Raw genomic sequence first — 14,348 nt, forward strand, 5'->3', positions numbered from 1 at the left:
ATATATATATATATATATATATATATATATATATGTATACACACATACCTGAAAGTAGAATACATGAAATTAGTGAGCAAAAAGTATACATTGCTCCCAATTCTGGGGCAACTTTAGAAATAGAATAAGCCATCCAATGTGGAATTACCAATGTAAGTAGTTAGAATATGAGTAAAAGCAAAAGGAGATTAAAAGATTAGAGTAGCTAATAAACAATGAAGAGTTAAATGGATCAGTAGGAGTCAGGTCCCCCGAAGTCCTGGAATAAAAGCTATGTCTTATGATATGGTTGAGTTTACATTGTAGGATTTATGTTCGATTTTCATGAAGCCAGTATAGAAGATACCAGTATTCATCTTGGGGATTCAAGTAAAAGTTTCACTACTGTGGAATGTGAGGAGAGAGAAGCATGCCCACTTCCTTCTACTCTTTGCCAGAAGGTTGACATAGTGCTAGTCTAATCATGGAGAGTTACTGGTAGACATGAAAATAAAGCTAAAGTTTTTTATTTGATATATATATTTTAAAATGAAATGTTCCCATTTACATTTTGTCTTTTTAGTCTATGAAATAATGTTTACTAAGAGAGAAGATTGGCAAAAAATAGAAAGAAGTGAGCTACCCAGTTTCTTCAGTGACTGTGGTCATTTCCCAACTCAGAAACAAATTGATGATACTTGGGACCTGGTCCATCAAGGTAAGTGGTTACTCATTTCTTCTTCTTTTATTTTTTCTTTCTTTTCTTTCCACTTCCTTCTTTTCTCTCTCCCAGCTTTTCTCAGTTGTTCTCTTCTTTTCTTCATTCCTTCTCTTACTTTTGCTAAACTTGTTTTATAAGTCCTTTTCCTCAAATTTCTTTGTATGTGATCTTAATATATGTGAAGGAAAATATGTGAAAAGTAGGTTAAAATAAGTTAATACAATACAGATTTTTGGAGGGAGATGGAAGAGATGGTTTTCATTTTCATAGTTTTTAAGTATTTTTGATATAAAGTAAGTTACATCAAACTGAGTATATTTTAAACTATTGTATTTTAAATACTGACGCTAGGAGGCTTTCCCCTGGATAATTAGATTTGATACTGGAGAACATAATTCAGTTAAAATATATAAACATTGTAAGCTATTTCAATACAATAGACTGTCACAGAAAATCATTTCTGAATAGTATATGAAAATATTGTTTTCAAAAATATTAATAATTTAAATGGAGCAGGATTTCTCTCTTCACTAAAGACTAATAAGGGGATGTAAATTGTCACAAAGGCATGAAAAAATCTCAATAAATTTTCCTTTAATTTTTTAAGATTCTTCTCAGCTTTTCTTTCTTTTCCTCCCAGCTTTATTGACTTATAATTGACAAATTAAAATGGTTTATATTAAAGATATAACGTGATAATTTGAGATACATATTCATTGTGTAATCACTACCACAACCAAATTAATCATATATCCATCACCATCCGTAGTCACCGTGTGTGTGTGAGTGTGAGTGCATGGTGAGGATGTGTAAGATCTATTCTTCTATCCTATTTCAGGTCATCAATACAGTATTCACTACAGTCACCATGCTGCACATTAGATACTTAGAACTTATTTGTCTTTCAAACTGAATGTTTGTATGTTTTGACCAACATCTCCTTAATTCCCTCCAACCCTCAGCCCTGGCAACTGCCATCCTATTCTATGTTTTTATATTAACTTTAATAGATTTCACATATAAGTGAGACTACACAGTATTTGTGTTTCCATATCTGGCTTATTTAACTTAACATAATGTCTTCCAAGCTCATGTTTATTAAAACAAATGACAAAATTTCCTTAGTTTTAAAGGCTGAATAGTATTCTATTGTGTATAATACCAAATTTTCTTTATCCATTCATCTGTTGATAAGCACTTACATTGCTTTCTTATCTTGGCTATTGTGAATAATGCTGCAGTGAGGGTACAGATACTTCTTTAACAAAATAATTTCATTTATTTGGATATATACCCAGTAATAGGATTGTTGAATCTTATGATAGTTCTATTTTTAATTGTTGATGGAAATTCCATATTGTTTAACATAATGGGTATACTAATCGACATTCTATTAACGGTGTACAAGGATCCTCTTTTCTCCACATCTTTGCCAATACTTGCTGTCCCTTGTCTTTTTAATAATAGTTATAATACCAGGTGTGAGGTAGTATCTCACTGGCATTTTGACTTACATTTCCCTGATGATCATATACCTCTTGGCCATCTGCATATCTTCTTTAGAAAAATGTTTATTCAGGTTTGTTGGCCATTTTTGAATTAAATTATTTGGGAGGTTTTGCTATTAAGTTGTATGCTTATCATTTTGGATATTAATTGTTTACCAGGTATATGGTTTGCAAATATTTTCTCCCATTCTGTAGCTTCTCTTTTCATTTTGTTGATTGTGTTTGTGGATTATTTGTTCTTTTTGCTGTTGAATTATTTTATTATTATTATTATACTTTAAGGTCTGGGATACATGTGCAGAATATGCAGGTTTGTTACATAGATATACACATGTCATGCTGGTTTGCTGCATCCATCAACTTGCCATCTACATTAGGTATTTTTCCAAATGCTATTTCTTCCCTAGCCCCTCATGCCCCGACAGGCCCTGATGTGTGATGTTTCCTTCCCCGTGTGCATGTGTTCTCATTGCTCAACTACCACTTATGAGTGAGAACATGTGGTGTTTGGTTTTCTGTTCTGGTGTTAGTTTGTTGATAATTATGGTTTCCAGTTTCATCCATGTCCCTGAAAGGACATGAACTCATCCTTTTTTATGGCTGCATAGTGTTCCATGGGGTGGATGTGCCACAGTCTATCACTGATGAGCATTTGGGTTGGTTCCAAGTCTTCGCTATGTAAACAGTGCTGCAATAAACATACATGTGCATGTGTCTTTATAGTAGAATGATTTATAATCCTTTGGGTTATACGGTAATGGGATTACTAGGTCAAATGGTATTTCTAGTTCTAGATCCTTGAGGAATCATTGCACTGTCTTCCACAATGATTGAACTAATATAGGTGAACGAATTTACACTCCCACCAACAGTGTAGAAGTGTTTCTATTTCTCCACATCCTCACCAGCATCTGTTGTTTCCTGATTTTTTAATGATTGCCATTCTAACTAGTGTGAGATGGCATCTCAATGTGGTTTTCATTTGCATTTCTCTAATGACCAGTGATGATGAGCTTTTTTTATGTTTGTTGGCTGCATAAATGTCTTCTTTAGAAAATGAACTGTTCATATCCTTTGGCTACTTTTTGTTGGGATCGTTTGTTTGTTTCTTGTATATTTGTTTAAGTCATTTATAGATTCTGGATATTAGCTCTTTGTCAGATGGATAGATTATAAAAATTTTCTCTCATTCTCTAGGTTGTTTGCTCACTCTGATGATAGTTTCTTTTGCTATGCAGAAGCTCTTATTTTAATTGGATCCCTTTTGTCTATTTTGGCTTTTGTTGCCATTGTTTTTGGTGTTTTAGTCATGAAGTCCTTGCCCATGCTTATGTCCTGAAGGATATTGCCTAGGTTCTCTTCTAGGGTTTTAATTGTGGTAGGTATTATGTTTAAGTGTTTAATCCATCTTGAGTTAATTTTTGTATAGTCAATGTAAGGAAGGGATCCAGTTTCAGCTTTCTGCATACGGCTAGCCAGTTTTCCCAACAACATTTATTAAATAGGGAATCCTTTCCCCATTGCTTGTTTTTATCAGGTTTGTCAAAGATCAGATGGTTGTAGACATGTGCTGTTATTTCTGAGGCATCTGTTCTGTTCCATTGGTGTATATATCTGTTTTGGTATCAGTACCATGCTGTTTTGTTTATTCTAGCCTTGTAGTATAGTTTGAAGTCAGGTAGCATGTTGCCTCCAGCTTTGTTCTTTTTGCTTACGATTGTCTTGGCTATATGGACTCTTTTTTGGTTCCGTATGAAATTAAGTATTTTTTTTTTCAATTCTATGAAGAAAGTCAATGGTAGCTTGATGGGGAAAGCACTGAATCTATAAATTACTTTGGGCACTATGGCCATTTTCATGATGTTGATTTTTTCTATCCATGAGCATGGAATTTTTATCCATTTATTTGCCTCCTCTCTTATTGCCTTGGGCAGTGGTTTGTAGTTCTCCTTTAAGAGGTCCTTCACATCCCTTGTAAGTATTCCTAGGTATTTTATTCTTTTTGTAGCAATTGTGAATGGGAGTTCACTCATGATTTGGCTCTCTGTTATTGGTGTATAGGACTGCTTGTAAATTATGTACATTGATTTTGTATCTTGAGACTTAAGCTGAAGTTGCTTATCAGCTTAAGGGGATTTTGGGCTGAGATGATGGGGCTCTCTAAGTATACAATGATGTCATTTGCAAATAGAGACAATTTGACTTTCTCTTTTCCTATTTGAATACCCTTTATTTGATATCAGTCTCTTGCCTGATTGCCCTGGCCAGAACTTCCAATACTATATTGAATAGGAGTGGTGAGAGAGGGCATCCTGGTCTTGTGCCAGTTTTCAAAAGGAATGCTTCCAGTTTTTGCCCATTCAGTATATTGGCTGTGGGTTTTGCATAAATAGCTTTTATTATTTTGAGATACATTCCATTGATACTTTGTTTATTAGAGTTTTTAACATGAAGGGCTGTTAAATTTTGTTTTCAGCTTTTCTGCATCTATTGAGATAATAATGTGTTTTTTGACATTGATTCTGTTTTTGTGATGGATTATGCTTATTGATTTGCATGTGTTGAACCAGCCTTGCATCCCAGGGGTGGAGCCAACTTAATCGTAGTGGATAATCTTTTTGATGTGCTGCTGGATTTAGTTTCTTAGTATTTTATTGAGGATTTTTGCATCAATCTTCATCAGGAATATTTGTCTGAAGTTTCTTTTTTTTGTATCTCTGCCAGGTTTTTGTATCAGATAATGCTGGCCTCATAAAATGAGTTAGGAAGGATTCCCTTTTTTTCTATTGTTTGGAATAGTTTCAGAAGAAATGCTAACAGCTCCTGTTTGTACCTCTGTTTGAAGTCAGCTGTGAATCTCACTGGTCCTGGACTTTTTTGGTTGGTAGGCTATTAATTGCTCCCTTAATTTCAAAACTTGTTATTAGTCTGTTTAGGGATTTGACTTCTTCTGGTTTAAACTTCCGTAGGTGTATGTGTCCAGGAATTTATGCATTTCTTCCAGATTTTTTACTTTGTTTTTGTAGAGGTGTTTATGGTGTCCTCTGATGATAGTTTATATTTCTGTGAGATCAATGGTGATATCCCCTTTATCATTTTTTATTGTATGTATTTTATACTACTCTATTTTCTTCTTTATTAGTCTGCTACCAGTCTATTTGTTGATCTTTCAAAAACCAGCTGCTGGATTCGCTGATTTTTTTGCGGGGATTTTTGTGTGTGTCTCTGTCTCCTTCAGTTCTGCTCTGATCTTAGTTATTTCTTGTCTTCTGCTAGCTTTTGAATTTGTTTGCTCTTGTTTCTCTAGTTCTTTTAATTGTGATCTCAGGGTGTTGATTTTAGATCTTTCCTATTTTCTCTTATGGAACTTTAGTGCTATAAATTTCCCTCTACACACTACTTTAAATGAGTCTCAAAGATTCTGGTATCTTGTGTCTTTGTTCTCATTGGCTTCAAATAACATCTTTATTTCTGCCTTCATTTCATTATTTACACAGTAGTCATTCAGGAGCAGGTTGTTCAGTTTCCAAGTAGTTGTGTGGTTTTGAGTGAGTTTCTTAATCCTGAGTTCTAATTTCATTGAACTGTGATCTGAGAGACTGTTATGCTTCCCATTCTTTTGCATTTGCTGAGGAGTGTTTTATTTCCAATTACATGGTCAATTTTAGAATAAGTGTGATGAGGTGCTGAGAAGAATGTATATTTTGTTGATTTAAGATGGAGAGTTTTGTAGATGTCTATTAGGTTGTCTTGGTCCAAAGCTGAGTTCAAATCCTGGATCCTTGTTACTTTCCTGTCTCATTGATCTGTCTAATATTGACAGTGGGGTGTTAAAGTCTCCCACTATTGTTGTTTGGGAGTCCAATTCTCTTTGTAGGTCTCTAAGAACTTGCTTTATGAATTTGGGTGCTCTTGTATTGGGTGCATATTTAGGATAGTTAGCTCTTCTTGTTGCATTGATCCCTTTACCAATTTGTAATGCCCTTGTCTCTTTTGATCTTTGTTGGTTTAAAATCTGTTTTTTTCAGAGACTAGGCTTGCAAACCCTGCTTTCTTTTTTGCTTTCATTTGCTTGGTGAATCTTCCTTCATCTCTTTATTTTGAGCCTATGTGTGTATTTGCACGTGACATGAATCTCCTAAATGCAGCAGTCTTTATCCAATTTACCAGTCTCTGTCTTTTAAATGGGGCATTTAGCATGTTTCCATTTAAGGTTAATATTGTTATGTGTAAACTTGATCCTGTCATTATGATGCTAGCTGGTTCTTTTGCTAGCATTAGCAAAAGATGCAGTTTCTTCATAATGTTGATGTCTTTACAATTTGGAATGTTTTTGCGGTGGCTGGTACTGGTTGTTTCTTTCCATGTTTAGTGCTTCCTTCAGGAGCTCTTGTAAGGCAGGCCTGGTGGTGACAAAATCTCTCAGGATGTGCTTGTCTGTAGAAGATTTTATTTTTCCTTCATTTATAAAGCTTAGTTTGGTTGAATAAGAAATTCTGGGTTGAAAGTTCTTTTCCTTAAGAATATTGAGTATTGGCCCCCACTCTCTTCTGGCTTGTAGGGTTTCTGCTGAGAGATCTGCTGTTAGTCTGATGGGCTTCCTGTTGTTGGTAACCTGACCTTTCTCTCTGGCTGCCCTTAATATTTTTTTATTCATTTCCACCTTGGTGAATCTGATGATTATCTGTCTTGGGGTTGCTATTCTTAAGGAGGATCTTTGTGGTGTTTCTGTATATTCTGAATTTAATGTTGGCCTGCCTTGCTAGGTTGGGGAAGTTATCCTGGATTATATTCTGAAGAGTGTTTTTTATCTTTGTTGGTTCCATTCTACCTGTCACTTTCAGGTACACCAGTCAAATATAGATTTGGTGTTTTCACATAGTCCCATATTTCTTTGAAGCTTTGCTCGTTTCTTTTCACTCTTTTTTCTAATCTTGTCTTCTTGCTTTATTTCATTTAATTGATCTTCAATCTCTGATATCCTTTCTTCCGCTTGATTGATTTGGCTATCGATACTTGGGAATGCTTCATCAAGCTCTAATGCTGTGTTTTTCAGTCCATCAGGCCATTTATTTTCTTCTCTAAATTGGTTATTCTAGTTAGCAATTTGTCTAATGATCTTTCCAGTTTCTTAGCTTCCTTGAATTGGGTTAGAACATGCTCCTTTAGCTTGGAAAGTGTGTTATTATTCACTTTCGAAGCTTTCTTCTGTCAATTCATCCAACTCATTCTCTGTCCAGTTATTTTCTCTTGCTGGCAAGGAGTTGTGATTCTTTGGAGCAGTAGTGTTCTGGTTTTTGGAATTTTCAATCTTTTTTTTTTTTTTTTTGCTGGTTTCTCCCCATCTTCATGCATTTATCTACCTTTGGCCTATGATGTTGGTGACCTTTAGATGGGGTCTCTGAGTTGACATCCTTTTTGTTAATGTTGATATTATTCCTTTCTGTTTGTTAGTTTTCCTGCTAACAGGACCCTCTGCTGCAGGTCTGCTGCAGTTTGCTGAAGGTCCAACCTGTTTGCCTGGGCATCACCAGCCGAGGCTACAGAACAGCAAAGATTGCTTGCTGCCTGTTTCTTCCTCTGGAAGTTTCATCCCAGAGGAGCACCCGCCAGATGCCAGCCAGAACTCTCCTGTATGAGGTTTCTGTGGGGCCCTATTGGGAAATGTCTTCCAGTCAGGAAACATAGGAGTCAGGGATCTACTTGAGGAGGCAGTTTGTCCCTTATCAGAGTTGAATGCTGTGGTGGGAGATCTGTTGCTGCTCTCTTTAGAGCTGTCAGGCAGGGAGTTTTAAGTCTGCTAAAGCTGTGCCCACAGCCACTTCAGGTGCTCTGTCCCAGGGAGATGGAGGTTTTATCTGTAAGTCCCTCCATGGGACTGCTGCCTTTTTTTCAGAGATGCCCTGTCCAGAGAAGAGGAATCTAGAAAGGCAGTTTGGCTGTGGTGGCCTTGCTGAGCTGCAGAGGGCTCCACCCAGTTCAAATTTCCCCATGACTTGGCTTACACTGTGAGAGTAAAACTACCTACTCAAGCCTCAGAAATGGCAGACTCCCCCTGCCACCAAGTTCAAGTGTTCAAGTTTGACCTCAGACTGCTGTGCAGTCAGTTATAATTTTAAGCCTCTGGATCTTAGTTTGCTGGGCTCCGTGGGGGTGAGCCCCCCCGAGCCAGACCACTTGGCTCCCTGGCTTCAGCCCCCTTTCCCAGGAGTGAATGGTTCTGTCTCACTGGCATTCCAGGTGCTACTGGGGTTTGAAAAACAAACAAACAAAAAACTCCTGCCACTAGTTTGGTATCTGCCCAAATGGCTGCCCCGTTTTGTGCTTGAAACCCAGGACTCTGGTGGCATAGGCACCAGAGGGAATCTCCTGGTCTGCCGGTTGTGAAGACCATGGGAAAAGCATAATATCTGGGCTAGAATGCACTGTTCTTCTTGGTATTGTCTCTCATGGCTTCCCTTGGCTAGGGGAGGGAAATCCCTCGACCCCTTGCACTTCCCAGGTAAGGCAACACTCCTCCCTGCTTGAGCTCACCCTCCATGGGCTGCACCCACTCTCCAACCAGTCCCAATGAGATGAACTGGGTACCTCAGCTGGAAATGCAGATATCACCTGCCTTCTGTGTCGATCTCACTGAGAGCTGCAAACTGGAGCTGTTCCTATTTGGCCATTTGCCAGCAACTAAAATATGTATTTTTTTCAAATTAACAGTTTCATAGGGTTATGTTTCTCTACTCATTATTTTAGAGTATATCGTAATGGCTTAGATTTAAAGCATGGCTCTGCGGTTATCTTGCCTGGGCTTAATTGCCTGCTTTACCACTTTCTAGCTATCTTTGGACAAGTTATTTATTCCTCCTATACCTTACTTTTTTCAGCTATAAAAGGAAGACAATATCTAAGTCACTGGATTGTTGTGAGGCTTAAATGAAATAATTATGTAATATACGTGGTCCATTGTAAGTACTTAATAAAAGTTTGCTATTATTATTCATAAATAATCCTTACATATTCTTAAATAAATATGAAAATAAACTTTTATAATTATTTTTATTTTGAAAATGTTAAAATATTAAATGAAATTTTATAATGACTCATTTTAAAAGAGATTTTGTATTGAATGTCATCAATTGGTTTGTACCCATATAATCTCTTGATTATCATAATGATCTATGTGCTAAAGAAGGTGATATGCTTGTTTATACATATTTTATGGATGGGAGAACTGAGGTTTGGAAAGGGACATTTCTAAGCTCATTGACAGAGATGGAACTTTAACCTTGGTCTCTTCAAGTTAAGGTGAATGCTTTTTCCATTTTATGATGTGAACACATTTTAAAAATCAATGTTATAAAAACATAATTAGATGGGTGATTAAAGCAGTCTTGATAGCAAGAGCTGCCTTTTATTCATGTTTCACAGACTAGCTTAATGCTTTGCAATATGTTAGATTTTTCTGTAAATGATTGTGTCTGTTAAAATTCTTATTTAAACTAGAATTTTCAAAAGAAAAGTTAATTTAAAAGCATATTTTTATTATAATGCATAAGATTGGGAAACTTTTCTTTACAGAAAGGGGCCACTCCAACATAATTTTAAATATATGTCTAATTATATTGCTCCACCCAGCTGAAACATTTTTTGGTGCATAAGAAAATTTAATTTAAAATGGAGGAGGTATTCTAAAATAATGAAAGCAAAACAGAATATTGATATGAAAAATAGAGCTCAAATAACGGATTCCTATTTGCTTCTGGTATGTGTTTGATTTTTGAAAGAATATATTTTATGTGTTTTAGGTTGTCTGTCATCTTCATTCATACTGTCTTCTTTGATAGTGTATAATAGCTCCAGATGTGCAACCCACGCATTTTTTCATCCAGTAGAATATTTCACCTAACATATATGTAGTTAATTCAATTGATTAACTTCTTTAGTGTATGACACCAAGTGGATCACATTTCTAAAACTGTCTTCAGGTATTTTTAGCTTTTTTTTTTCATTCTTTATTCTTATCACTATGGTAACAAAAAGATTGTGACTGAGGACATGATTTTTGTCTAAAAATCTTACTTTGGGAGAATGAAGCAACTTCAGGCTACATGTGTAGGCAGATCTTAAAAGCTGCAGAATATGCAAACATGAAAACCATTACTTGATATTTATTTAAATACCAATAAATAAAACTAATAATAAGAGAATAGCATATCTAAAAGTAAAGAAAATAATAAATTGTGGTTATATATTATCTACTCATACATCTGTCTATTCTTTATAAATGTGAACTTTGAAAGTTTTCCAGTATTTTTCCAACAGATAAATAGAACTTTTAGTTCATTTTCTGCAATTAAAATAATGAAAAAACTCAACAACAATGATAAGTTCATTTTTAGTGAGAAGCCCTAGACAAAAATCTTAAAAAACATGAAAAGTACTTATGTTCTATTTAACCTGAAATATTCTATTATCTGAACAAATTATAACCTGAGATATTATGTGAATCATTTTAAGTTTTCTGACTAGTTAGTGGCAAACTATAACTTTTTTCTGAGCCTCCTGCTCCTCAGACCACAGCTTTGTCCACCACAAGCCAACAATGCTACATTTTCTGTTCCTTTACCAATATATAGCTTTTTATTATTAAATGGGAAATGTATAATGATTTTCTCTTAAAAGTTTTTCACATGAACAGGCACTCTAATCATAAAGTTTAATTATCTAGGAAGGAATTTAAAAGGATATTTTAGAATAGAGGAATCTAGATTATAAAATACCGACAGCAAAAGAATGAAGATGTATCAGAGGTGATACGTTATGATAGCATTATTTTAAATAACTTCTAAAAATAAAATTTAACACATTTTTATTGTAAAACATTTTGAAAATACATACTAAAAACAAAAGGTGGAATGAAGAACACTGACAACTTTATGTTTGAGAATGGCCTGAGGCTCCTGACTAGGGATCAGAATAGGTAGTCTGTTCTTATAAGGATCTTAGAAGTGCCCCAATTAACATTTGGTTAAATGCGTTTGTCAATTTATCTTCTTTATTAATAGAATAAAAATAGGATCACACTGTACATATGTTGCTGGTGCAAATCCCAGCTCACAAACTCACTCTTTAAGACTTACTTTTTATTTTCAGACTTCATGCATCAGAAATTTAATTTCAGGCAATTTGACTTTTCATTCCATTTTTTTCTGAGGTTATTGCTAAATAAGAGGGGAGGAAAGTCAATCTCTGTTACTACTGTCAGCCCCAGCCAACCACTCATCTTCATTTTGTCTGTATAGATTTATCATTTCTGAAAATTTCTTGTAAATAGAATAATACAATATGTAGTCTATTGTCTCTTATGTCGTGACATAGCTTGTGGGGTGTTCAGATGACCTGCAATTAACTTTGGCATTTCCTGGCAGTTAGTTCACTACAATACCACGTACTAGATGGCTTAAACAATTCGTATTAATTAAGTGTCTCATAATTGTAAACACTAGGAGTCTAAGATCAAGTGTTTCCCTTGATTTCCCTTAAGGCCTTGGTTTCACTTAAGCCCTCTTTTCTTGGCCTCCTTTCTTGCTGCGTCTTCACATGGCCTTTCTTCTGGGCATGCTCACCTCAGTATCTTTTCCACTTTTATAGGGATCCCTGTCCTGTCAATGTAGGGACCTACCCTTATGACCTCATTTAACCTTAATGTCCTCTTTAAAGATCATATCTCCAAATAGAGTTACATTAGGGGTTAGAGCTTCAACAGGTTAATTTTGGGAGGAGACACAATTCAGTCTATAACACCTGGCATATCCATTGGACTTACTGACACTTACAAGTCAATTTAATCAAGATGCAATGAAGATTCTCTTTTTATTTTATTTTTTGAGACAAAGCCTTGCTCTATTGCCCAGGCTGGAGGGCAGTGGTGTGATCTCGGCTCACTGCAACCTCCACCTCCTGGGTTTAAGTGATTCTCCTGCCTCAGGCTCCCGAGTAGCTAGGATTACAGGTATCCACCACAATGCTCAGCTAGCTTTTTTTTTTTTTTTTTTTTAATTTCTCAAGCTCCTGACCTTTGACAATCCACCTGCCTTGGCTTCCCAAAGTGCTGGGATTAGAGGCATGCGCCACCTCTCCTGTCCAATTTTTTTTTTTTTTCTAATGAGATATAATTTACATCTTAAAAATTCATCCATTATAAGGATTCAGTTGAATGATTTTTAGTAAATGTACATAGGTGTGCAACTATAAGCATTTTAGAATAAATGTAAAGATTTTCATAACCACAAAACATCATTTTATGACCATTTGTAGCTGATACCCTACTCTTATCCCCAGTCCCAGATGACCACTAGACTGCCTTCTATCTTTATAGATTTGTCATTTTTAAAAATTTCTCATAAATAGAATTATGCAATATATAGTCTACTATGACTGGCTTCTTTCAACAATGTTTTTGAGGTTTATCCATGTTGTAGTATATTTTAGTACTTTATTCCTTCTTATTGCTGAATAAGATTTCTTTGTATAAATAAGCCTGATTTTGTTTATCTATTCATTAGTTGATGGACATTTGGGTTGTTTCCACCTTTTTGTTATTATGAATAATGCTGCTGTGAACATCTCACTGTGGTTTTAATTTGTATTTCCCAAATAATGAATGATGTTGAGCATCTTAGACATTTTTATTCATCTTATTTAGAGAAGTCTATTCAGAACTTTTGAATATTGTTTCAATTGAGAGCTTTATTTTCTTATTATTAAATTACTAACTTTTTCTATTCTGGATACAAATTCTTTATCAGATATATAATTTGCAAGCATTTTTCACAGGCTGCAGAATATTTTTTTATTTTCTTAATGGCATGCCTGAAAAGCAAAGGTTTTTAGTTTTTATGAAGTCTAATTCATCAGTTTTCCTTTTCTTTTCTTGGGAATGCTTGTGCTGTTATAACTAAGAAGGTTTTGCTTGTAACAAGATAAAGGTTTCCTTCTATGATTTTTTTCAAGAATTTTAATGCCTTAGCTCTTACTTTTTGGTCTATAGTTCATGTTCTTATAGCCTATCTGCATATTTGAATATAGAGTATTTTTCTTATGGACAGCATAGAGTTTGATCTTGTTTTAAAAATATGGGCTGTTTGATTGGAGTCTTTAATTCATTCATATTTGGTATAATAATTGATATGCTACATTTATGTCTGTCATTTTGCTGTTTGTTTTGCATATGATTCATGTGTCTTTGGTCCCCATGTTCCTCCTTTACTTCCTTCTTTTGCATTTTGTACATATATTATTATTGTACCATTATAATTATATCAGAAACTTTACAAGTATATTTTAAAAATTATTTTCTTAGTGATTGCTCTAGATATTACAATATGCATTTTAATTTATCACAATATTGTTTAGATAAATATTAAAATAATTCTGGTTAGACATAGTCACTTTACTTCAATACAACTTTATGTCATCTATTCACCTTTGTGCTGCTGTTATCATATATATATATATACCAGTTGAAATTTATAAGCCTGGAAATTTAGGTTTATAATTATGTTCTATGTAATCATATACTTTTGAAAGGAATTAAGAGAAGACATTTGCAGACATCTTTTATACAGTTATATATGTTAGTTTTAATTAAAAGATATCTGCAAATGTCTATTGCAAATACACACACACAAACACGCAAACACACACACACACTTTACCATTTCCTTTACTCTTCATTATTTCTCTGGATATGTTACCATCTGGTGTCTTTTCTTTTTCAGTAGGTCTTCTGGCCGTGTATTTATTTAACATCTTTATATCTGGAAATGTCTTTATACCTTCATTCTTGAAGAATAGTTTTGCTAGACATAGAATTCTTGGTTACCAATTTGTTATTTTTTAGTCAGTATTTTGAATATGTCTTTCCACTGACTTCTGACCACGATTGGTTCTGATAGGGTCTTCTAGTACTGTATTTGTTTAATGTCTTCATGTCTGGTAATGTCTTTATTGCCTCCATTAAGAATAGTTTTGCTGGATGTAGAATTCTTGATTGACAATTTTTTGATTTTCAGTCAGTATTTTGAATATATTCTTCCACTGTCTTCTGACCACCATTGGTTCTGATGAGAAATCAGCAATTAATC

At 34.7% G+C, this 14,348-nt stretch overlaps 1 protein-coding gene across 1 annotated transcript in view; it reads left to right on the plus strand.

Annotated features, from left to right (window-relative positions):
- The window catches only part of IQCM (IQ motif containing M), a 414,386-nt gene that overhangs the window by 209,783 nt on the left and 190,255 nt on the right, over nucleotides 1-14,348 (plus strand). The window contains 1 exon segment of the mRNA XM_032246433.1: nucleotides 563-697. Coding sequence (XP_032102324.1) covers nucleotides 563-697 — 135 coding nt within the window.

The sequence above is a fragment of the Sapajus apella genome, unplaced genomic scaffold, assembly GCF_009761245.1.
Source record: "Sapajus apella isolate SASKATOON/1434 unplaced genomic scaffold, GSC_monkey_1.0 scaffold61, whole genome shotgun sequence".
Taxonomy (NCBI): domain Eukaryota; kingdom Metazoa; phylum Chordata; class Mammalia; order Primates; family Cebidae; genus Sapajus; species Sapajus apella.